The 27,960-nt window shown below is 37.4% G+C and overlaps 1 protein-coding gene across 10 annotated transcripts; it reads left to right on the forward strand.

Annotated features, from left to right (window-relative positions):
- Positions 1–162: 162 nt before the first annotated feature.
- Positions 163–27,394, forward strand: LOC117322153 (integrator complex subunit 5-like). Of its 10 annotated transcripts, XR_004531475.1 has the most exons (24): positions 163–214; positions 2,433–2,640; positions 2,773–2,876; positions 4,273–4,427; positions 5,174–5,266; positions 8,821–9,022; positions 9,659–9,776; positions 10,200–10,275; positions 10,408–10,499; positions 11,411–11,469; positions 13,954–14,090; positions 14,887–14,995; positions 15,435–15,619; positions 16,806–17,002; positions 18,007–18,125; positions 18,730–18,933; positions 19,352–19,614; positions 20,824–20,894; positions 21,433–21,581; positions 22,664–22,768; positions 23,219–23,261; positions 26,311–26,868; positions 27,027–27,075; positions 27,113–27,394. XR_004531475.1 is itself a non-coding variant. In XM_033876923.1 (22 exons), exons 1-22 carry the CDS (start codon positions 173–175, stop codon positions 26,403–26,405), a joined length of 2,826 nt encoding a protein of 941 aa, XP_033732814.1. In that variant the 5' UTR covers positions 163–172; the 3' UTR covers positions 26,406–27,394. The 10 variants fall into 10 exon arrangements, 1 of the variants encoding a protein (XP_033732814.1); XR_004531468.1 differs by having other exon boundaries at positions 26,311–27,075; XR_004531469.1 differs by having other exon boundaries at positions 26,311–26,932; positions 26,995–27,394.
- The last annotated feature ends 566 nt before the right edge of the window (positions 27,395–27,960 follow it).

Raw genomic sequence — 27,960 nt, forward strand, 5'->3', positions numbered from 1 at the left:
ATTTTCATTAAATATTGTTTATTTATATGAAAATAAAATCAATGTCAGTTCGGAAGTGACTTCGAATAAAAGAATAATTACTTTTTGTAATATATAGTTGTTGGGTATTAGAAATGTTTTGGGTAGATAGTTTCGTTTCATCCTGAATTTTGATAAAATATCAACCTAAAACATGGCGGCCGCCATTGAAAGCACTGAACGTTCATCATCAGAGGTTTGCATTTCCTATTTCTTGGTTTTTATAATTTTTTGGAATTCGTATATCAGATTCAACACTACAGAGAGAATAATGACAATTGCTTATATGAAAGCGGGCAACACCTAAAAACGAGCGTAGCGTTTACAATACACACGTGCAGTACAATTTTCCAATTCGATATAATTAGCCTACAAGTTACAGGAGGAGAGGGCTGCGAACGGCGGTGTTTCCATTCTTAGTGGAATATGCAAACTATGGGCACATACTTCTTGTTGTCTTTGTTTCTGCACCCACTCCTCATTAATCGTCTCTGATGTGTTCTTCCATTCATGCTAGACACGGTGGAAAATACAACCAGAGAAATAAGTTTTAAAAGTTTATTTTGGTAACAGGAAAATATAACAAAACGAAAGTGGGGATTGGACAAAGATGGATGTGAACCTGTGCATCCTGTGTCACCATGTGGTGAATAACGTACTGGCCTAACTGATTTCCAGACTATGCTTTAGCTATCATCTATTATCTATCTATATTTAAATTAACACCCCCAGCAAGAGGCCCGGTGGCCGAGTGGTTAAGGTGCATGTCCCAACACTTTATCATTAGCCCTCCACCTCTGGGTTGCGAGTTCGAAATCTAGGTGGGGCAGTTGCCAGGCACTGACTGTAGGCCGGTGGTTTTTTCTCCAGGTACTCCGGCTTTCCTCCACCTCTAGTCCTGGCACGTCCTTAAATGACCCTGGCTGTTAAATAGGACGTTAAACAAAAACAAACCAAACCCCCAATAAACTAAAGACGGTGTACATGTATATTATATACACCTATCCTTCACTGGCTAATGTAAAGTATCTAAATCCCCAATGTCTCTGAACTAGGCTGGTTACCACTGTTAATAAGACGTTCACCTTGGTATTTCTGAGTTAACTATCAAGGTAGCTCGGTATACACATGTATATATATAAAGTTTATGACACTAGTACTAACAGGAAGATGACAGATGTATGTATCTTATGAAATATCTTAGTTCTTCTTGACCTCCTTTATCTACTTGTGTGAAAATAAAACAGAAAATGGTTAATGTATTTTCATTTATCTTCACAAATTATTTGGTGACTGTACATGTACTGACTGAACATCAATGTCATCAACTTAACATTCCTAACCTTGTAACTTACGATTTAACCTGTCATTGACAAGATCCAAATGGAATAAACAAGGTAGATTTATTGCATTATTTTAAAAAATATTTCAGTCATAGATCATTAATGTAAATTGTGCTATCCTCTTCCATATCATTATCCAAGATGGCAGCCAATTTTGTTCCCTAGCTCTTTCAAAGAGTCTTATCTGGAGATAAGACCACCCCCACTTTTGCCCATATTCAAATTCAGTACACTAGCTGGGCTTATATCCAGTAATATACAGTACAAAATAAGAAAATGTAACAGAAATTGCAATTTCTCAATAGAGAAAAGTTGATTTTACAGAAAAGTGTACAGATGACATTTGAATTTCAATGCTGTTGTTGTAACAAGATAGGAATAATGTGTGTTCCTTGTGACAAGAACTTTTCATTGGTACTGCATTTGCAGATCTGTTGACCTTGACCGTGACCTTCGACTTACTTTGAAAAATATTTATTTATCCTTGGTCGTAGTATGTTATCTGTATGAGGGCTTTTATATTAGGCATGTGATCATGATAAGACCTTTTATATAAATTATTAGTACTACATTTGCAGACCTGCTGACCTTGACTGTGACCTTTACTCTACTCGACGAGCTATGTTGTCTTGCCAACTGTTGTTTAATCATCTTCACCATAAATGGCATAATCCAATTCCTCAAAACCATTGTTAGACTTGCAATTTAACCCCAACACAGCTATCACTTCCTATTATACTGGCTGCCATAGTGGTTGAACTTGTGATTTCACAGCCAGAAAATGCTCTCATTCTGCAGAAGTTACCTGTTTGCTGATAAGCAGTAGATTTATTGTTGTAAATAACATGCTTTTGGGGGTCAATATCTTTGTACTGGGTGAACCGATTTTGAACTTGTTTCTTTGACGAGCAAATAGAAAATATCAAAGTGTATATCAAGTTTTGTTCAGGGTACACTTTAAATAAGAGTATTTTGCTATGATCACTGAAATATATCCAGTAAGTAATGCAGACCCACTTGGTCCCTTTTTTGTATGACAAAATAACAGGACACTTTGATTTTTTATACCAGACTATTCTGAATGAAGTGAGGAAGTTTCTAAGAGGTACCAGCAAAGAACATGCCACGGGCAGAGAGAGTTACACCAAGTCGGCTCTATACTTACTACAAACTTTACCCACTGCCAGATTTGCAGTGTTGGAGCATCTTTGCAGTGTCTTTGATGAAGCAGTCAATGAACATTTGATGAGACTTTTGTTGAATTCGGAAAATCCAGTAGGTAAGTAAGAATCTTTAATTAAAAAATGCAATTTACAAAATTAACACAAATGTCATAAAGGAAAGCTTTTCGATAATAGATATCCTTGATTGTAATGTTGATGAATTATTTCAGTATGTTTTTCTTCCTTAGATGAAAATCATAGTCATTTGGATGGTGTGATACAAGATGCCTGTGGTGTTCTGTATAACTTCATTAGGACTGGTCCCCAGGCCTGGGCACCCATCATCTCTAGTGTAAGTTCAAATAATGGACCGTTTCGTTCATCTATAAAGTGTCTGTCTCATCTCAATCGGCTAAAAAAGAAATGTTCTGTCAGTCAACCCTAATCCCTGTCACATCTCAGTCAGACCATCCTAATCCCTGGTACATCTCAGTCAAACCGTCTTAATCCCTTTTATATCTCAGTCAGACCATCCTAATCCCTGGTACATCTAAGTCAGACCATCCTAATCCCTGTCACATCTCATTCAAACTGTCCTAATCCCTGTCACATCTCAGTCAGACTGTCCTAATCCCTGTCACATCTGTCAGACCGTCCTAATCCCTGTCACATCTCATTCAGATTGTCTTAATCCCTGTCACATCTGTCAGACCATCCTAATCCCTATCAAATCTCAGTCAGACTATCCAAACCCTGTCACATCTCATTCAGACCATCCTAATCCCTGTCACATCTCATTCAGATTGTCCTAATCCCTGTCACATCTCAGTCAGACTGTCCTAATCCCTGTCACATCTCATTCAGACCGTCCTAATCCCTGTCACATCTGTCAGACCGTCCTAATCCCTGTCACATCTCATTCAGACCATCCTAATCCCTGTCACATCTCATTCAGACCATCCTAATCCCTGTCACATCTCAGTCAGACTGTCCTAATCCCTGTCACATCTCATTCAGACCGTCCTAATCCCTGTCACATCTGTCAGACCGTCCTAACCCCTGTCACATCTCATTCAGACTGTCTTAATCCCTGTCACATCTGTCAGACCATCCTAATCCCTATCAAATCTCAGTCAGACTATCCAATCCCTGTCACATCTCAGTCAGACCGTCCTAATCCCTGTCACATCTCATTCAGATTGTCCTAATCCCTGTCACATCTGTCAGACTGTCCTAATCCCTGTCACATCTCAGTCAGACTATCCAATCCCTGTCACATCTCAGTCAGACCGTCCTAATCCCTGTCACATCTCATTCAGACTGTCCTAATCCCTGTCACATCTCATTCAGACCGTCCTAATCCCTGTCACATCTCAGTCAGACTATCCAATCCCTGTCACATCTCATTCAGACCGTCCTAATCCCTGTCACATCTCATTCAGACCGTCCTAATCCCTGTCACATCTGTCAGACCGTCCTAATCCCTGTCACATCTCATTCAGACCGTCCTAATCCCTGTCACATCTGTCAGACCATCCTAATCCCTATCAAATCTCAGTCAGACTATCCAAACCCTGTCACATCTCATTCAGACCGTCCTAATCCCTGTCACATTTCATTCAGTCCGTCCTTATCCCTACCACATCTCATTCACTCCCGTCTCGTGTGTATAACTGAAATTTTTTTTTTAGTTTACGTTATTATTCTGTAACATAATTCTACCCCTCTTGTTTTATGCGTACATACAGTGGTCGTTGAAGCTGCTTGGTCAGATCAGCCAGGAGTATGCCACTCATCGCATGGTTCCTCATGCTAACTCTCTCAATGAACTTCTACAGCTGTGGATGACCTGTACTCCCACCAAGTCACTCATGGAGGTGGCCACTGAATGCTTTGCAGCCATGTAAGTGACCTAAGAGGGATATACACTGGTTAGGTGACAACAACTCCATCATACAAGTAACCAGTTAAGCATCTGTACAATAAATGTATAGGATGACAACCAAGCTGTCTGGTCATTTTGTAATAATTTTACAAAATAACAATGGAATTGTTACAAGTAGTAGCAGAAATGTTATTGATTGGATTACACAAGATTTGTCTGTAAGTCTATAGTTGTCCATGTTTTGTACACAACTTATTAAAAGTCGTGTGATTTGAAATATTTTGAAGTCCAGAGAAAGTGCATAAAATTTCATATTGTGCTGTTCAAATTATCCTTTGTCCTGGTTTGTCTGCCTCTAAACAATTCTTGTTATCAATATATCTTGAAAAGTACTGAAACTTCATAGTTGGGTTCTCCTATAGTACCTATTTATTCCCATTATTCGCATAAAGTGTTACTGTGGGACTTATCATATTTTGTGAATACTACATTTCTATTAAATAAGTAATTATTTATCATTAAAAGGAAAGAGGAGAAAAGTACAGAAAGGATCAGACTTACATAGAGTCAAACATCATACAACGGTAGCATCCCTCTGGGATCTCTTGTTCTATTTCCTGAAAAAATGGATGTAAATACTGTGCTGACCAAATCTCTCTTTAACTCCCTAATTATTTTGTATTGAAAGTCATAGATAAGCATGAACTGTAAAAGTGGATTGTGGGTAGATATTGATATAAGTTCTCTGACTGTTTGTGTGACAGGATTCAGGGTGCTCCAGACTCCTGTGTGGATGCCCTTCTGGAGGCTTCTGTCAAGTACAGTCCACACTTTGACTGGGTGGTCGCTCACATAGGGTAAGTACATAGAGGATATCTAACAGTGTCTTCAGTAATACCAAATATATTTCACGAGTGGGGCTAATATTTTGATATTTTTCACGAGTGCACAGCACTCGTGAAAAATATCAAAATATTAGCCGCACGAGTGAAATATATTTGGTTTTACTGAAGACACTGTTAAATATTCTGTTTATTACATTTTTTATCAACTAAAACCTGCTAACTAGGACTACAGCGATAATTTGTAAACAAAAAAAGTAGTTTCCCCTGTCCAGGTGCTGACATATATGTCGGGCTTTCTGATTGGTCAATTATTTTGGTATTTTCTAATCATTAATTTGATTGGTCAAATCAGCAAAAGTGATATTTTTCACTAGTGAAAAATATGATATTCTTCACAAGTGAAAAATATCACTTTTATAGAATGAATAAATTTTGATATTTCACTGGTAAAAATGTAATAAAGTCCACTCTTTGACTGGGTGGTCGCTCACATAGGGTAAGTACAGTCCACACTTTGACTGGGTGGTCGCTCATATAGGGTAAGTACAGTCCACACTTTGACTTGGTGGTCGCTCACATAGGGTAAGTACACATTATATAAATATCATTATAACCCGTATGTTGATGTTTACCTGATATCATTATAACTTGTATGTTGACGTTTCCCTGATATCATTATAACCTGTATGTTGACGTTTCCCTGATATCATTATAACCGGTATGTTGATGTTTCCCTGATATCATTATAACCGGTATGTTGATATTTCCCTGATATCATTATAACCTGTATGTTGACGTTTCCCTGATATCATTATAACCTGTATGTTGACATTTCCCTGATATCATTATAACCTGTATGTTGACGTTTCCCTGATATCATCATAACCTGTATGTTGATGTTTCCCTGATATCATTATAACCTGTATATTGATATTTCCCTGATATCATTATAACCCGTATGTTGATGTTTACCTGATATCATTATAACCTGTATGTTGACGTTTCCCTGATATCATTATAACCTGTATGTTGATGTTTCCCTGATATCATTATAACCGGTATGTTGATGTTTCCCTGATATCATTATAACCGGTATGTTGATATTTCCCTGATATCATTAATTATAACCTGTATGTTGACGTTTCCCTGATATCATTATAACCTGTATGTTGACATTTCCCTGATATCATTATAACCTGTATGTTGACGTTTCCCTGATATCATTATAACCTGTATGTTGATGTTTCCCTGATATCATTATAACCTGTATGTTGACGTTACCCTGATATCATTATAACCGGTATGTTGATGTTTCCCTGATATCATTATAACCTGTATGTTGATGTTTACCTGATATTATTATAACCCGTATGTTGATATTTCCCTGATATCATTATAACCCGTATGTTGACGTTTCCCTGATATCATTATAACCTGTATGTTGATGTTTCCCTGATATCAATATAACCTGTATGTTGATGTTTACCTGATATCATTATGACCTGTATGTTGACGTTTCCCTGATATCATTATAACTGGTATGTTGACGTTTCCCTGATATCATTATAACCTGTATATTGATATTTCCCTGATATCATTATAATTTGTATGTTGATGTTTCCCTGATATCATTATAACCTGTATGTTGTTGTTTCCCTGATATCATTATAACCTGTATATTGATATTTCCCTGATATCATTATAATTTGTATGTTGATGTTTACCGGATATCATTATAACCTGTATGTTGATGTTTCCCTGATATCATTATTATAACTGTATGTTGATGTTTACCTGATATCATTATAACCTGTATGTTGATGTTTCCCTGGTATCATTATAACCCGTATGTTGACATTTCCCTGATATCATTATAACCTGTATGTTGACGTTTCCCTGATATCATTATAATCTGTATGTTGATGTTTCCCTGATATCATTATAACCCGTATGTTGACATTTCCCTGATATCATTATAACCTGTATATTGATATTTCCCTGATATCATTATAACCTGTATGTTGACGTTTCCCTGATATCATTATAACCCGTATGTTGATGTTTCTCTGATATCATTATAACCCGTATGTTGATGTTTCCCTGATATCATTATAACCGGTATGTTGACGTTTCCCTGATATCATTATAACCTGTATATTGATATTTCCCTGATATCATTATAATTTGTATGTTGATGTTTCCCTGATATCATTATAACCTGTATGTTGTTGTTTCCCTGATATCATTATAACCTGTATATTGATATTTCCCTGATATCATTATAATTTGTATGTTGATGTTTACCTGATATCATTATAACTTGTATGTTGATGTTTCCCTGATATCATTATTATAACTGTATGTTGATGTTTACCTGATATCATTATAACCTGTATGTTGATGTTTCCCTGGTATCATTATAACCCGTATGTTGACATTTCCCTGATATCATTATAACCTGTATGTTGACGTTTCCCTGATATCATTATAATCTGTATGTTGATGTTTCCCTGATATCATTATAACCCGTATGTTGACATTTCCCTGATATCATTATAACCTGTATATTGATATTTCCCTGATATCATTATAACCTGTATGTTGACGTTTCCCTGATATCATTATAACCCGTATGTTGATGTTTCTCTGATATCATTATAACCCGTATGTTGATGTTTCCCTGATATCATTATAACCTGTATGTTGACGTTTCCCTGATATCATTATAACCGGTATATTGATATTTCCCTGATATCATTATAACCTGTATGTTGGTGTTTCCCTGATATCATTATAACCTGTATGTTGATGTTTCCCTGATATCATTATAACCCGTATGTTGATGTTTCCCTGATATCATTATAACCCGTATGTTGATGTTTCCCTGATATCATTATAACCCGTATGTTGACGTTTCCCTGATATCATTATAACCCGTATGTTGATGTTTCCCTGATATCATTATAACCTGTATGTTGATGTTTCCCTGATATCATTATAACCCTTATGTTGATATTTCCCTGATATCATTATAACCTGTATATTGACGTTTCCCTGATATCATTATAACCGGTATGTTGATGTTTCCCTGATATCATTATAACCCGTATGTTGACGTTTCCCTGATATCATTATAACGCGTATGTTGACGTTTCCCTGATATCATTATAACCTGTATGTTGATGTTTCCCTGATATCATTATAACCCGTATGTTGACGTTTCCCTGATATCATTATAACCTGTATGTTGATGTTTCCCTGATATCATAATAACCCGTATGTTGACGTTTCCCTGATATCATTATAACCCGTATGTTGACGTTTCCCTGATATCATTACAACCTGTATGTTGATGTTTCCCTGATATCATTATAACCCGTATGTTGAGGTTTCCCTGATATCATTATAACCTGTATGTTGATGTTTCCCTGATATCATAATAACCCGTATGTTGACGTTTCCCTGATATCATAATAACCCGTATGTTGACGTTTCCCTGATATCATTATAACCTGTATGTTGACGTTTCCCTGATATCATTATAACCCGTATGTTGGTGTTTTCAGGTCGTGTTTCCCTGATACTATCATAACCCGAGTGTTGATGTGTGGCCTCAAGGACTTCTGTCACAATGGTGGTAGATCAGCTGACATGGAAATGATGTCAGAAGAAAGGATACCAAAGATGGCATCTGTTGTTGGGATTCTGGGACATCTTGCTTCTAAACACAGCCAAGAAATACGCCTGGCTTTGATGAAACTGTTTGAGGTAGGCATAGTTTCCTCTCCTAAAAAGTTTGCAAAAACATATCACCTTGACCCACACTCAAACAACTTACCCTGTGTAAGCACAAGTGAAAGGCTTTCAATCATTAAAGCATTAAAACAGGTGAGCGACCCAACAGGCCTTTAGGGCCTCTTGTTAATAATGTAATCACCTAGTCTAATGAAGATATTTGGCTGTTTTGTTTTTTTTGTTTGTGGAATTGGAAAAATTGTGGAAAGAAATGACCTTGAGCCTGGTCAAATGGGTTGCATTTGCTAAAACATTCAACTTCTTCCATAGAAGCAAAAGTCCTATCTTTAAGAATTAAGCTGGTGGGTTCCTGACCTCCAAGTAAATCTCCATGTCACATTATAGCAGAAAAATGATCAGTCTTACATTGAACCAGTAATTAAATGTCATTCAATGATGGGTGCTAAGATCTCTCTTGGAAGTCTATGACTTGTTTAAATTGTAAGGCAGAAAATCGTCACTGTGATTAATAGGTGAGTGATGCAGGACCTATGGGCTTCTCGTCATATATCGTAAACTAATTGAAACATGCATCTTTTTGACAGAAAAACACAAAAATGAAATGTTAACGTTACTACATATAATTTAGAGGTTTTTCTTTGATTACAGGACAGCATACATACCAAGAGTGACACATTGAAGGTGACTACTGTGCCATTCCTTCTTCAATTGGCCTCCATGTCACCTATGCTGCTCCAAATCCTTACCACCGACTTCATACAAAGCTGTAAGTGTCCAGTTCTTCCCTCATACAGGTCCTTAGGTCAGAATTTTTTTCATACCTCTATGAAAAAAATCTGAAATTGGTGCGAAATATGTGACGTCACAATACGGCCATTGACATTGTGTATTGATTTGTGAAAAAGTATCCCTTATAGGATCAGTTCAATTGTACTTAAAACATGTTTTAATTTTGAAAATCAATTTCAAAAATTAATTATAACTGTTGATTTCAATTATTTTTTAGTTTCATAGGGGGTATAGAAAAAAATTGTTTACAATTTTTTGCAAACTGTTTGAATCCGCATACAAAAGTTTGCAAACAATTTTTTTCATACCCCAATGAAACTAAAAAAAAAAATGACATCAATGCTTAAGTGAAAATATTGGTGTTTTCATGATCACTAACTCCAAATATTGGTGTTTTCAGTAACTCCCACTGTCTTGAACAAACTCAGCAGCCAGTTTGCCAATTGGAAGGCGTCAAATGCTCATGAATATGAGAGGTAAGTATCTGTATGTGGATGATGTTGTCCGTACGAAAGGTATTGTCATTGGCTGAATTTGACATTTTCTTGACAAATGTCAACATTGATATGAATTGTTTCCCTAAGAATTATCCTTGTTTATTTTGACAGTTTCCTAAGCCTTGTAATTCACCTCATCACCATGATAGATGTTGGCTCATATCAGGTCCTACAGTTCTTTCTCAACATGGCTGAGCCTCAGGGTAAGTCAGACACATGGCTGAAACTCGGGGTAAGTCACAAACATGGCTGAGCCTCAGGGTAAGTCACAAACATGGCTGAGCCTCAGGGTAAGTCACTAACATGGCTGAGCCTCGTGGTAAGTCACAAACATGGCTTAGCCTCAGGGTAAGTCAGAAATAGGGCTGAGCCTCAGGGTAAGTCACAAACATGGCTGAGCCTCAGGGTAAGTCACAAACATGGCTGAGCCTCAGGGTAAGTCACAAACAGGGCTGAGCCTCAGGGTAAGTCACAAACATGGCTGAGCCTCAGGGTAAGTCACTAACATGGCTGAGCCTCAGGGTAAGTCACAAACATGGCTGAGCCTCGTGGTAAGTCACAAACAGTGTTTAGCCTCAGGGTAAGTCAGAAACATGGCTGAGCCTCAGGTAAGTCAGAAACATGGCTGAGCCTCAGGGTAAGTCAAAAACAGTGTTTAGCCTCAGGGTAAGTCACAAACAGTGTTGAGCCTCAGGGTAAGTCACAAACCGTGTTTAGCCTCAGGGTAAGTCACAAACATGGCTGAGCCTCAGGGTAAGTCACAAACAGTGTTGAGCCTCAAGGTAAGTCACAAACAGTGTTTAGCCTCAGGGTAAGTCGCAAACATTGCTGAGCCTCAGGGTAAGTCAGGAACCCCCTTGACCCTGAGGGACAGGTCTCAATAGATGAAATATAGCAGATTCTTTAGAAGCCTTGTTCTTCTGTAGAAATGTAGAGTGATTTGCCATAATCACTGCAATATCCAGGTGGGCATACAGACCCTCTGGGCCCTTGTTTATTTTGCACATTCTCTCAACGTTATCAATATTTATCAAACAAAAAATTTTTTTGGCACTTTGTATTGTTTTCCACATTATATAAATTCTTGACTACATGAACAACTTTCTCTCCTCAGAAAAACCAAGAGTGGAGATGCCTAATGCTGAAGTGAGACAGACATGTGTGGTCCTGTTGGTAGGTATTTACTGATTAACAGTGAGGGTTAGGAGAGAGGGATGATGGAAAGTGGAATTGAGGGAAACTTTTGAGAAAATGTTCAGAAGGGATGATTTTTAGCCCACCATCATCAGATGGTGGGCTATTCAAATCGCCCTGCGTCCGTGGTCCGTGGTCCGTCCGTCCCTCCGTCCCTCCGTCCGTCCGTAAACAATTCTTGTTATCGCTAATCCTCAGACAGTACTGAAGGGATCTTTCTCAAATTTCATATGTGGGTTCCCCTTGGTGCCTAGTTATGCATATTGCATTTTGAGACCAATCAGAAAACAACATGGCCGACAGGCAGCCATCTTGGATTTTGACAATTGAAGTTTGTTATTGCTATTTCTGAGAAAGTACTGAAGGGATCTTTCTCAAATTTCATATGTAGGTTCCCCTTGGTGCCTAGTTATGCATATTGCATTTTGAGACCAATCGGAAAACAAAATGGCCGACAGGCAGCCATCTTGGATTTTGATAATTGAAGTTTGTTATTGCTATTTCTGAGAAAGTACTGAAGGGATCTTTCTCAAATTTCATATGTAGGTTCCCCTTGGTGCCTAGTTATGCATATTGCATTTTGAGACCAATCGGAAAACAACATGGCCGACAGGCAGCCATCTTGGATTTTGACAATTGAAGTTTGTTATCGCTATTTCTGAGAAAGTACTGAAGGGATCTTTCTCAAATTTCATATGTAGATTCCCCTTGTTGCCTAGTTATGCATATTGCATTTTGAGACCATTCGGAAAATAACATGGCCGACAGGCAGCCATCTTGGATTTTGACAATTGAAGTTTGTTATCGCTATTTCTCAGAAAGTACTGAAGGGATCTTTCTCAAATTTCATATACGTAGGTTCCCCTTTGTGCCTAGTTATGCATATTACATTTTGTGACCTATCGGAAAACAACATGGCAGACAGGCAGCCATCTTAGATTTTGACAATTGAAGTTTGTTATCGCTATTTCTCAGAAAGTAATGAAGGGATCTTTCTCAAATTTCATATGTAGGTTCCCCTCGGTGCCTTGTTATGCATAATGCATTTTGAGACTAATCGTAAAACAACATGGCCGACAGGCAGCCATCTTAGATTTTGACAATTGAAACTTTTATCGCTATTTCTAAGAAAGTGCTGAAGGGATCTTTCTCACATTTCATATGTAGGTTTCCCTCTGTGCCTTGTTATGCATATTGCATTTTGAGACCAATCGGAAAACAACATGGCCGACAGGCAGCCATCTTTGATTTTGACAATTGATGTTTGTTATCGCAATTTATCAGAAATTGCTGAAGGGATCTTTCTGAAATTTTATTTGTAGGTTGCCCTCTGTGCCTAGTTATGCATATTCGATTTTGAGACCAGTCAGAAAACAACCTGCCCGACAGGCAGCCATCTTGTATTTTGACAATTAAAGTTTGTTATCGCTATTTTACAGAAGGTACTGAAGGGATCTTTCTCAAATTTCATATGTAGGTTCCCCTTGGTCCCTGGTGTTGCATTTTGGGACCAATCCGAAAACAACAGACAGCCATTATCGCTAAATCTTAAATTTTATATATATGTTCCCCTTGTTTGAAAAGTACTAGAGGGATGTTTCTGAATTTACACAGATTAGTAAGACTTAGAGGAAGGAAAAAGTAGAGAAAAGATCAATCTGACATGGAACCTATAAAGATCATTCAATGGTGGGCGCCAAGATCCCTCTGGGATCTCTTGTTAATCATCTGGTCGGAAGGACCAGTGAGTTTATTTCATGATGCAGCATCCAACGTCAACTGAATGGATTCCTACTAAATTTGGTCAGAAGCTTCCTTGATGGTAACTAGAGGGGCTGGAAAGGCAGGGTCCAATAGGGAAAATAGAGGAATACATAAGTCTTTTACTACGAGTCATAAGGACTGAATTATTTTTTCTCATTATTAAGGGACCTAATATTTGTTCGAAAGCATGATGAGGTGAAGAGCTATGAAAATTGTTCAAATGAGAGGCCTTGACATACATTCAAGGTCATGGGGTCAAATAAACCAAATTGTATTTCAAAAATCTGGTTAATAACAAAGATGCCAGGACACCCATTATTAGCTTTGTAGCATGTTAAGGGCTATCAAGTTTGTTCATATGAATGACCTTGACCTACTTTCCAAGTTCAAATGTGTTAAAGTCTTTAAACAATGATTTCTTGATGACCAAGATACCTAGACATCTGATATTGTTGGAGTGACTGGCAACAAAATTTATTGAAGTGAATAAACCTAGTTTACCCTCAGAATGATATCTGGATAAAGTGATTATCAGTTAAGTATCAGCATAAATGACCTATATCAGCTTGCAGGTGAGTGATACAGGCCCATTGGACCTCTTGTTTTAAAGTAAATAATGTTTTAATTTGTTAATGAACATACTGATTTTTGCTTTTGGTCAAGAAGATATATTTGGCTATCTTTTTATATTTCCTTCAGAATCGCTTAGTGACGGAACTTCAGAGAGCAGTGTTTCATCGCCAGAGAGATGGAAAGAGTGACGTCCCTTTGCTTGCTTCTCTCACCCCACAGGCTACTCACATCACAGAGATGTTGCTCAACAGTCAGGGACACAAGTAGGTCCATCACAGATATGTTACTCAACAGTCAGGGACACAAGTAGGTCATTATGTTACTCAACAGTCAGGGACACAAGTAGGTCATTATGTTACTCAACAGTCAGGGACACAAGTAGGTCATTATGTTACTCAACAGTCAGGGACACAAGTAGGTCATTATGTTACTTAACAGTCAGGGACACAAGTAGGTCATTATGTTACTCAACAGTCAGGGACACAAGTAGGTCATAATGTTACTGAACAGTCAGGGACACAAGTAGGTCATTATGTTACTAAACAGTCAGGGACACAAGTAGGTCATAATGTTACTCAACAGTCAGGGACACAAGTAGGTCATTATGTTACTTAACAGTCAGGGACACAAGTATAGGTGTTTTGCTGTATTTTTGGGTTAAACACTTCCCAAATAGATTTACAAATTATTTCATAGCCAAATTGGAACAAATTCTTTGATACATTAGATGTATTTTCTTCTCACTTTTCAGAAAGAATGATTTTTTTGGTAAAAATGGCATATTTAAGTGAATTTTGAGAAATGAATGTATTTGCAAGTCTGATATGTTTTGAAATGCCTCAACATTTACAAATTTCTATAATGTATATACTGGAATGTTTCCATACTATGATCATGAGTTTTTGTGTTTGTATAAAAAAAATACTGAAATTTTAATGAACTTTGGAGCTTTCTTAAAACTTCCTATACTGAAAAACCTTAAAACTTCCTATACTGAAAAGTAGGACAAGCAAGACATGTAACTGCATTCTTGTATCTGAAGAAATGTCTGTGTTGTAGGGCAGAATGCCTGGTGAAGCTGTTATCTTTCATTGGTTTGTACAACGGGGAGGACTGCACTGCTGAGATCTTGGCTTACATCATCACTGAGTCTAAGGAATGGCACCAGGTTGGTACATCAACTGTTTGATTGTTTAGAGGAACAAGGACGTATCTACAACATGGAGTGCTTAGAAGTAAAGGGCCATATCTCAAATTTATCAATTTTCAGATTTTAATAAATTACAACTACAAGATTTTCTTATAGAATTTGTACATTATATCAATTGACATTGTCTAATTCTGTTAAAATACTATTTGATTTAAAAGAATTACACAATTTCCATTCATATAAAGTACATATTCTTTAAGAAATGCTCAGAAATGTAATTTATCAAAATAAAAAAATTGATAAATTTGAGATACGACCCTTTACTTCTAAGCACTTCATGTTGGAGATACGTCCCTGATCCTCTAATAATCGAGTTACTTTATGCTTAAAGAAAAATAGTATGACACCTAGACAATATGTTGTCTGTAACTGAACATCAAAATTGTTCCTGTTATAGCTGAAGCGGTTCCTGGAGCTACAGTTGGTAAAGGAAGTTAGACTTGGGGATATCCTTGGACGTACCACCTGTAAACTGATGGCCTACCTCCAGCCTCCCATCGTCTACTGTCCTCAACGCCTCCTCAAGAATGTCCTTATCCTGCTACAACAAGAGAGTAAAGCCAGAGATAACACAGTTATCAGGTAGGTTAAGGATAATTGACTTATTACAGGGTAACTTTTGAATATCTATATGTTGGTAAATGTAAAATGAAAATTTCCTGATTTCAACACATCCAAACTTTGCCTGAAATGATCCTGACCAAGTATTGTTGATTTTTAGGTCGGTCAAAATTCAAGATGGCCACCATGTTGAAAAACATATTTGAAACTTCTTGTCATGTTCCACCAGGGGTACACAGACAAAATGTCTTCATGTCAATTCAGGTCAAGAAAATGACCTGAAAAGAGCAGATTAGTCAATTCATGTCAAGAAATTGACCTGAAATTGACCAGAAAATTTCTCCATGTGAAATTGACCTCAATTTCACGTCATTTTTAGGTTAATTTTAAGTCAATTTCAGGTAAAAAAAATTTTTCATGTCAAATTGACATGAGACATTTTGCCTGTGTAATCAGCTCCAATGTGCCTGAAATGATCCTAACATGGTCCAAATGAAATGTTGTTATTTTTCTGGTGTATGGTAAATTAACTGAGAGGCAGCTCCAAAAATGGAAAATTATTTATGATATCAATAGTGAACAGGAGAGTATTGTGCATGGTTACTGAAATACCAAGCTGGGAGATGTAGACCCTGTCACCCTGATTTATCTAAATATCACGATCACTGCATTCCCCTGTAAAAGCGGAAATGAAGTTTACTAATATAGTTTACATACTAGAAATATGGTTCTTGGGGGATTATTTTGTTAATTTTTCATTGGGAATATTTTAAACTTGATTTGAATTATGGATGAAATATGACTGAAGGAATGGTCTACCGAAGTCTGGTTTGTGTGGGTACCTGATTAGAGAACCTGACCGGCCAGAGGATGATAATAACCTCATCTTTGATTGGAATTATGACCCGAGATGATTTGATACTATAAGCATTTAGAGTCTGGCTCACCCCAGAGGCAGCAGGTAAGGGGTAAAATTGGCTTTAATATCAACAGTCTTCTTCTTCAGACCCAGATATATTGGCCACATATTGTTGAAACTGTGAAGCATTATTTGGCAAATGAGTTCAGAGGAGGCCAGAGAGAGGGGGCTCAATAGAGGAAATAGAGCAAAAGTTGTTTTTCTTGTTTTAAAAGCAAAAATTCACTGTATTGTATATATATGTTGAGTCCCTTGGGCCTCTTGTTCTGATTGACATTGCTATTTCAGGTCAACGTTGCTGTTTTATATGCGAGAGAATTGGGAGTCACTGATACCGCTTCTTTCTCACACTGACCTCTCCGTAACCATGACAACTCTTAAGATTCTTGAGATTGTGGGCCTGACTAGACCAACATCCAGTGTATCAGCTATTCGGATATCCTCGGCTCTCGTTATTGTGTTCTTCAAGTCAATCGAATTGACAGGTCAGTCTTAGACAAGTTAATTAGTATTGATACTGTCTTTAATTGTATATAACTTGAACTTATTCCCTGGCAGTGGTCAGTGTGTTTTGGCTTATACATATAAGTGTTGTTTGTACACAGGCATTCTGGTAAATACTTACTGACTCATGTGGCAAGGGTCATACTATCACATTATGAGGGCTGTTCTAGTAGGGGTCAGTTTGACCAGTCATGTGACTGGTCAGCAGTTCATATTAGGTAATGGATAGTTGATATGCCTTGTGGAATATAGGAGTGTATGTTATGTTATTTGTCATCATCAGTGATGGTATTAACCCCTTGAACCCTAAGAAACTTTAGTGGACTCTGCCATTCTTTCATAATTTGAAGTCCAATATGGTTAGTAGGGGTGAAAGGGTTTTAAACTGGTCTTGTATGGTTTTGAATGTTGACATTTGTTTTCGATATTTTTTAAGAAGTACTGTACCGGAAAGATTTTTCTCTAGCTTCAAATGTTGGTTCCACATGTTCAGGGCTCAAAGTGGCGCCTATTTTAGTGGCCATGGCGCCTTAAATTCACCATTGGCGACCAGTTATTGACCTATAAGGCACCTGCATGGTCACTAAAAAATTGTGTAAATTTGCGATTTGGTTAATCTGTCAAAGGTTGTCATCAATGCTAAAATGACGTTCTCAATTGAAAAAGTTAGAGAGAGATGTTATACTGAACTAAAGAATTAAAAGACTTTCTTTAAAATGTAAGACAACTTGGCCAGGACTAACTTTTCCAATTGGCGCCTAGATTGTACGACTTGGTAGCTAAATAGGCCACCTGGTAAAAGTATCCACTTTGAGCCCTGAAGTTGTATTTAATCCAAACAAAATAGCAGCCAAACAGCCCTCTTTGGTTGTGACAGTTAAACTTTCTTATTGCTGTTTCTTGAGAAGCACTTTTTAGAAGGATTTTTCTCTAACTAATTGTATACTTTGTTGAATGTTTAGTGTATAGACTGTCTGTATTACAGATTCCCACAAAGCCCAGCGGTCAGTACAGGTGTGTAAACAGTGTCTCCATCAACTGTGTCATCATAGCTTTGTCCAGTGTGTCCTACTACGCTTCCTTCTGGAAGGACTCACCAACAGAGTAAGGTTACACCTAAATATCATATATTGTCTAGAGAGAAACACATTCATCACTCACCAACAGAGTAAGGTTACACCTAAATATCATATATTGTCTAGAGAGAAACACATTCATCACTCACCAACAGAGTAAGGTTACACCTAAATATCATATATTGTCTAGAGAGAAACACATTCATCACTCACCAACAGAGTAAGGTTACACCTAAATATCATATATTGTCTAGAGAGAAACACCTACATTCATCACTCACCTGTGTATTTCAGTGATATATGCCAAAACACTAACATTTATAGATTATAAGCCCTCTGATTGAAGATTGGAAGGGATATTGGTAATGCTGCTATTTGTCCTGCCAGATATCTTCATTATTATTTTTACAACTTGAGCAGGCATTACAAAAGAAGCGCCTTAAAGCCTGCAACTGTTTATGCAAATTAGCTACCTCTCACCCATGGATGCTTCTGGCCAAATTTGGACAAAATCCTGTCATTTCTACAAAAGAGGAGATTACAAAATCTTTCAATGTGTTGGTGGGGAATTTGAACTGATATCATATATATGTAATTTGAAAAATGACTGGTCTAATGCATTATGGTTGTAGGATACCTGTTTCCTTTTTGGTGCTAAGATGTTGACCGGTGATCAGACGGATCGTAAGGACCAGCATCCAAAGGTGTCACTTCTGGAGGAAAACAACAAGCATGGCACAACACTAACTTTACCACACTCACAGTCCAGTGTATTCCATGCTGGAATTATTGGTAGTGGGCTGAGGTCAAGGTCGTCAGGTACATGTTTATCAAAGGTGAGTACAGGTATCACAGAACTTTTTCAAATAACCAAGATGACCAAAGGCCTGATATTAAGCCAGTGCACTGCTGAAATAAATTAAGGGCTACCAAATTTGTGCAAATGAATGACCTTGACCTTCAAAGTTCAAATGTGTTCAAATCTTTAAATGACCTCTCCTCAATAAACAAGAGGCCCTGAGACCTGATATTGACTCGGTAGCATTCTGGGATGAAAGACTACCAAGTTTGTTCAAATGAATAACCTTGACCTAAATTCAAGGTCACATGGGTCAAAATAGGATACATTTTTAAACAGCTCAATAACCAAGAGGCCCAGGTATCTGATATTAGGACTGTGGCATACTGGGTTGAATGAGGCAGTATTACCAAATTGTACGTGCTTTTTCATGTTTGTTTATTTATGTTTGACAGGATCATGTAAATCGCAACAAGAGATGTCTCCTCGATATATTACATACGTGCTCAGGTCAGAATGTCAATCACAGCCCCAATGTTACCATGGAAACTGATACTGTGCACTCCGATTTACCTCATAATAAAGTCCGCCCACTGACCTTGTCTGGTGACCTTTGTCGTATGATTGGCAGTCTGATCACAGAACTGACCACCCCAGATGTATTGTATAACAACCGGTTTTGGCCTGAAGAGGACTCTCTACGCTTCACTGTGGAACGGTATTTATAAACATTAGCAATCTTTCATTGTCGTCTGGCCAAGCATCCCCTTCACCAATGTACCACAAGGGGGTCATTCCCAAACATAACAGATTTGGTAGAAATTTTATGCATCTTAATGTCTGTACTTTTGTGTATAAGTTTTGACCGCAGTTTTCCAGGAGGCTGTGATGTGGTTGGCAGTTGTTTTTGGTATATGTTTGTGAATCCTTGCATTTTGAGAGCTCAGATTATGACATGACATGATTGGCGCACTTGATTTACTGCTCGGATCACCACGCCGATCGTACTCCAATCAAAATTAAATCAAGTAGGTTACACTATTCAGAACCGGAAGTAACATGGCTGACACGAAAGCAGTGGTCTCCTATCTCGTTGTTGATGAAATTTCAGATGAACAACAAGATAGGAGGAAAGACGAAACAGAGTGAATGACCATCTTCATTTCAGCTATTGGTGTTGCAATGCAAGTCTCTGATTATTTTTAATGCCATTATTAATTATTACGCTATTATAGTTAAATGCTAGGCTACTGTCTGTGAACTTAGTTTAGGTTGACGAAAAATTGCTGTTAAATTTGTTTAACTTTTTGAACAGCACTTGCTTTGTTGTAACTGAATTTTTTAAACTTTTTATCTTGATTTCGATAATGAAAATTTTCCTTCTTTGAGACTAGTAAAAGTCTGCCGAGATTTTACTATGGAGAGTAATGTAATGACGTCATGCATTTCGGCCATTTTTCTTACTTGTCTCAAAGAAGGAAACGAATTCAGAAAAAATTCATGAATTTTTGTTCAATTCCTATTACGACAAAGAGAGTCTTTCTAGAACATACAATTTTCATAAAAATTGAGCTATCACAGCAAATTTAACTCGAACATTGTCCGTCTGTTACTATCATCCGCCATTTTGAATTGTTGGTTGCTCCACGTGGACACCTCGCGAGAAAGAAAAGACTGAACAGTGATCGGAGCAGTGACCCAGACACTTGATTTGAGACATCAGTGATCAGTGTACTCAAGTAGCTAAATCAAGTGCGCTCTATATACAATGTATACGTTAATTCTTTATCATTGTAACACTCAGGGTTAAACTCAAATTTATAGAGGTAGGTTAATTGCAGGGCCATTTCTGATGTGTCATTACTCTTAGATATCAATACTATACTAGTACATTGCAAGTACATATTTGCTCTTTTCTGTTTTTCAGAGATCTGTATGTTTGGAAAGTGTTTGACGAAAACCCAGTATTATGGGATGTAACAGAGCTATACTCAGGAAGTAAGTATATATATGTACATTCAGGAAATAAGTATACATTATTTATTGGATGTATACTATCAATTATAATCATTATAATATATAACAGTTTTCTTACATCAAACTCGTACAACTATTATCTCTTTTTATGATATTTAGTAGTTTTCCTGAATGATGTGATTTGACATCTTTTGTTGCCTATTGGACAATGTTTAATAGCAAGGAGATTCATATTCCTTGAGATGCCTTGTTTCTTCTCAAATTTGTATACAAATGGATTTAATGCCTGATCAGATGTGAAAAGGTTAAGGACTACCTTTTTGACTACACACATTTTCTCTCAGTATCTGGTTATCTTTCATAGTAAGACCCTTTGATCGTTTCTATAGGTGCTACCAAGAGTGGTTAATATTTAAAGTTAATTGGTTGTGAAATAAATTTACAGAGTATATTATACACGACACCACACTTGTGCTTTATTTAATGCATTAATTATCTATCATTGATAAGAACAAGCATATCAGTATGAAGATCATTTGTACATATTAATGTGTTGTAGACTCTCTTGCCATGTGCCGGTGCTCTCCAGTTCTCAAATCCCTGATGGCGGCCCTAATGAACCACTTTGAGTGTTCTCGACTTTCGCGAGCCCGTGACACACCGAAACAGAACGAGTCTGCCTGTCGTCTAATACACTGTCTGTCACGGGTAATAACTTGTTGTAAAACGATTAACTAAATGTTGTAAGAGTGAAACTGCAAAAATAGCTTCATTTTCAGCTTGCCTGGTCCAAAGTCCATTATGCCTGACAGGCGGCCATGTTGAATTTTGGCAATGAAAGTTTGTTATCCCTTTTTCCTGAGAAGTACATGAAGGATTATAATTGATGAAACTTAATGTGAAGGTTCCCCTCTGTCCCTAGATTATTAGCGGGCTATTTAAATCGCCCTTCTTCTATCTGTCTATAGGCAATCCTTGTTATTATTATTTCTTAGAAAGTTCTTCATGGATCTTTTTCAAATTTCTAGAGAAGTACTGGGGAATTTTTCTCAAATTTCATTATGTAGGTTCCCCTTGGTCCATAGTTTTGCCCATTAGATTTGCAGTCTAATTTGGAAAACAAAATGGCCAACTTGTGGTCATCTCAGATTTTGATAGTTGAAGTTTGTTATCAATATTTCTTGAGAAGTTCTGTAAACATTTTTCTCAAACTTTATATGTAGGTACCCTTCTTCCCTTGTTCTATCCATTTGAAATTGATTCAGAAAATAATATTTGACAGTTGATGTCTAGTATTGGTATTTCTACTTCACAGAAAGTTCTTCTTAGACCTCTCTTAGATTTCATAGTATTTCATGTAGATTTCCCATTTGATCAAATAATCAAAGTCAAAACATTTTCCATGATATAACTGGATTTTGATCGAAAGAAAGAATGTGATTTGATTTACCAACAATGAAAAAGTATGTGTGTCTGTTTACAAAAAAAAAAAAAAAAGTTTTGCTAGTTTACTGTGTTAGAATTTGAGTATCTGAGATAGACCTGGATGGTAATTAGCTCTGGTGCCACTCGTGATCCAATGCTCACCCTATTTCAGATACCTGAATTGTAATACTAACAGTAATTAACAAAGATTACTTAATTGCTTTTGAAAAAATTAAAATGTACTTAAATTTTCAAATGAAATTAATAAATCAATTTCTGATTCAGATGATTCATGCAAATTCTAAGAACATCTTGTACCCTGTATGTTATAAATCTAATTTTCAATTTGTTTTGTTTTATTTAAGAGCTTGCTTCTACCCTATCCTCTGAAATATGTGTCGGAGTTATTTCCCCTTGTCACATCATATGAAGCCTATTTATTACTGCTAGCAGTTTGGAAGTATATGAAGGTAAGAAGATTGAATATCTGAATTAAAACATTCAAACTTATCTTCAAAATAAGCAAGAAACTGTTTAAGACAATCATATGAATTCTGCTTCTGTGGAAAGAACTTTATTTTATTATACAGTGGTGTAAATATGAACCAAATTTGTTGAGGGGTTTACATTCTTAAGGTATGATATTGATTTGGAACAAGACCTAGCTGCCATATTGTGTCTCATTCAGACTGGGTTAAATGTGACCTTTGACCCTTTTACCTTGACTAATGATCACCAGAATATGATTAGGTGTAGATGTTATGATACAGTTATGGTAAAAATTAACAAAATCTGTTCAGTCGTTGAACATAATAAAGGTAAGCTTAACTTCTTTAAATCAATCTTTTGTTTAAGTCAATATTAGGTAATGATTTTTATATACCAATATCTATATAGAATGAATTGTGTATATCTTTCAGGAAAACCCTCCAACAGAGGACCCAGAGGAAACCAAGCGGCGGGGTAGGTACCCAGGGGTAGATATGGTAATATGGGGAAAGGGGACGGGGTAGGTACCCAGGGGTAGATATGGTAACATGGAGAAAGGGGTCGGGGTAGGTACCCAGGAGTAGATATGGTAACGTGGAGAAAGGGGACGGGGTAGGTACCCAGGAGTAGATATGGTAACGGGGAGAAAGGGACAGTACTGGGGGTATATATACATAGTGACAGTACTGGGGGTATATATACTTAGTGACAGTACTGGGGGTATATATACATAGTGACAGTACTGGGGGTATATATACATGGTGACAGTACTGGGGGTATATATACATAGTGACAGTACTGGGGGTATATATACATGGTGACAGTACTGGGGGGTATATATACACGGGGACAGTACTGGGGGTATATATACATAGTGACAGTACTGGGGGTATATATATACAGTGACAGTACTGGGGGTATATATATATATAGTGACAGTACTGGGGGTATATATATACAGTGACAGTACTGGGGGTATATATATACACAGTGACAGTACTGGGGGTATATATATACAGTGACAGTACTGGGGGTATATATATACAGTGACAGTACTGGGGGTATATATACATAGTGACAGTACTGGGGGTATATATATACATAGTGACAGTACTGGGGGTATATATATACATAGTGACAGTACTGGGGGTATATATATACATAGTGACAGTACTGGGGGTATATATATACAGTGACAGTACTGGGGGTATATATATACATAGTGACAGTACTGGGGGTATATATATACAGTGACAGTACTGGGGGTATATATATATACAGTGACAGTACTGGGGGTATATATACATAGTGACAGTACTGGGGGTATATATATACATAGTGACAGTACTGGGGGTATATATATACATAGTGACAGTACTGGGGGTATATATATACATAGTGACAGTACTGGGGGTATATATATACAGTGACAGTACTGGGGGTATATATATACATAGTGACAGTACTGGGGGTATATATATACAGTGACAGTACTGGGGGTATATATATATACAGTGACAGTACTGGGGGTATATATATACATAGTGACAGTACTGGGGGTATATATATACATAGTGACAGTACTGGGGGTATATATATACATAGTGACAGTACTGGGGGTATATATATACATAGTGACAGTACTGGGGGTATATATATACAGTGACAGTACTGGGGTATATATACATAGTGACAGTACTGGGGGTATATATATACAGTGACAGTACTGGGGGTATATATATACAGTGACAGTACTGGGGGTATATATACATAGTGACAGTACTGGGGGTATATATATACAGTGACAGTACTGGGGGGTATATATACACGGGGACAGTACTGGGGGTATATATATACAGTGACAGTACTGGGGGTATATATATACAGTGACAGTACTGGGGGTATATATATACAGTGACAGTACTGGGGGGTATATATATACAGTGACAGTACTGGGGGTATATATATACAGTGACAGTACTGGGGGGTATATATACACGGGGACAGTACTGGGGGGTATATATACACGGGGACAGTACTGGGGGGTATATAAAAATAGTGACAGTACTGGGGGTATATATACACAGTGACAGTACTGGGGGGTATATATACACAGTGACAGTACTGGGGGTATATATACACAGGTGACAGTACTGGGGGTATATATATACATAGTGACAGTACTGGGAGTATATATTTACATAGTGACAGTACTGGGGGTATATATACATAGTGACAGTACTGGGGGTATATATATACAGTGGCAGTACTGGGGGTATATATATACATAGTGACAGTACTGGGGGTATATATATACATAGTGACAGTACTGGGGGGTATATATACATAGTGGCAGTACTGGGGGTATATATATACATAGTGACAGTACTGGGGGTATATATATACATAGTGACAGTACTTGGGGTATATATATACAGTGACAGTACTGGGGGTATATATATACAGTGACAGTACTGGGGGTATATATATATACATAGTGACAGTACTGGGGGTATATATATACATAGTGACAGTACTGGGGGTATATATACATAGTCACAGTACTGGGGGTATATATATACATAGTGACAGTACTGGGGGTATATATATACATAGTGACAGTCCTTGGGGTATATATATACAGTGACAGTACTGGGGGTATATATATACAGTGACAGTACTGGGGGTATATATATATACACAGTAACAGTACTGGGGGTATATATATACATAGAGACAGTACTGGGGGTATATATATACAGTGACAGTACTCGGGGTATATATATACATAGTGACAGTACTGGGGGTATATATATACAGTGACAGTACTGGGTGTATTTATATACATAGTGACAGTACTGGGGGTATATATACACGGGGACAGTTCTAGGGGTATATATATACATAGTGACAGTACTGGGGGTATATATATACAGTGACAGTACTGGGTGTATTTATATACATAGTGACAGTACTGGGGGTATATATATACAGTGACAGTACTGGGGGTATATATATACATAGTGACAGTACTGGGGGTATATATATACACAGTGACAGTACTGGGGGTATATATATACATAGTGACAGTACTGGGGGTATATATATATACATGGTGACAGTACTGGGGGTATATATATACATAGTGACAGTACTGGGGGTATATATATACACAGTGACAGTACTGGGGGTATATATACACAGTGACAGTACTGGGGGTATATATATACATAGTGACAGTACTGGGGGTATATATATACACAGTGACAGTACTGGGGGTATATATATACATAGTGACAGTACTGGGGGTATATATATACAGTGACAGTACTGGGGGGTATATAGTGACAGTACTGGGGGTATATATATACACAGTGACAGTACTGGGGGTATAATATACACGGTGACAGTACTGGGGTATACAGTGTATATTATATCTATATTATATATTATAGATATACTTGTTGGTTTGAAAATTCTTATATGTTTCTGCTCTATATTTTTGTTTTCTCTATCATTTCAGTGTGTGAAACCCGCCATACAGACATAGTGCGAGCGATCTTCCACAGTAACATTGACAAAATGGGCCACCTCTTCTTTAGGTTCTTCAAGGAATGATATCTTTCTGAATGATGGACCCTAATCAATGTGAATTCACAGTAGAAAGCTGTGAACAGCATATTTATTGTCTCATACTGATGATAAGGTGTACATACAGCTGTACTGGACCAGAGGTCAGTGTACATACAGCTGTACTGGACCAGAGGTCAGTGTACATACAGCTGTACTGGACCAGAGGTCAGTGTACATACAGCTGTACTGGACCACAGGTCAGTGTACATACAGCTGTACTGGACCAGAGCTCAGTATACATACAGCTGTACTGGACCAGAGCTCAGTATACATACAACTACCAGACCACAGGTCAGTGTACATACAGCTGTACTTGACCACAGGTCAGTGTACATACAGCTGTACTGACCACAGGTCAGTGTACATACAACTACCAGACCACAGGTCAGTGTACATACAGCTGTACTTGACCACAGGTCAGTGTACATACAGCTGTACTGGACCACAGGTCAGTGTACATACAGCTGTACTGGACCAGGGGGCAGTGTACATACAAATTTACCAGACCACAGGTCAGTGTACATACAGCTGTACTGACCACAGGTCAGTGTACAACAGCTGTACTTGACCACAGGTCAGTGTACATACAGCTGTACTGGACTACAGGTCAGTGTACATACAGCTTCATTGTACAAACAGCTTTACCAGATTACAGGTCAGTGTACTGTATACAGCTGTACTGGTGACAATAGATCAGTGTACTGTATACAGCTGTACTGGTGACAATAGATCAGTGTACATGCAGCTGTACAAGAGATGACAAGATTGATGTACACCAGTTGTACAGGAGACCACAGACAGTGTACACCAGTTGTACAGGAGACCACAGACAGTGTACACCAGTTGTACAGGAGACCACAGACAGTGTACACCAGTTGTACAGGAGACCACAGACAGTATACATATAGCTACACTGGAGATTGAAAGTTTATTGTTTCTATCAGATTTAATAAACAAATAAAATATCATAGAAGTTTTGTTACTTTGATGTTCTGTGTTACACAGTATTAAGAGATGAAAGGTATATCCAACAGTACAATATACAAGAAGGATCTAGGCACCCACAATCGGAGCTTAGATATATATTTCAGATAAATACCTTGCTTAAAAACAAAAGAACCCTACTTATAAAATCTAAGAAAGGCAACAAACATCAACTGTTGAAATCCAAGATGACCACTCGTTTCATAACATTAAACATTCCTATGTGTGATTTAAGCGAATATTAATGCTTGCCTATTAGAATCCTGATTTGAATGTCCGTTTATTTTATGCTTTCACCATCTGGTGAGCCATTTGGTTAGTATTGTAATGAAAATGGGTTTTCTGTTAAGAGTTATTTCCCTTTGACATACACCAATGTTTGTTAAGTATTGCTTGATTTCTGTGATTGGTAGTTGATTACTCAACATTTTCATGAAATTGACGTCAGATTTCAAATATAATGACCCTTGTGTTATATCTCCAGGTAGGACTAGTGTTTTTTTTAAACCTGATGTAAATTTCCCGCAAAACAACCGCCATCCTAATTTTCAAAATT

This window comes from Pecten maximus, chromosome 2 (genome assembly GCF_902652985.1).
Source record: "Pecten maximus chromosome 2, xPecMax1.1, whole genome shotgun sequence".
NCBI lineage: Eukaryota > Metazoa > Mollusca > Bivalvia > Pectinida > Pectinidae > Pecten > Pecten maximus.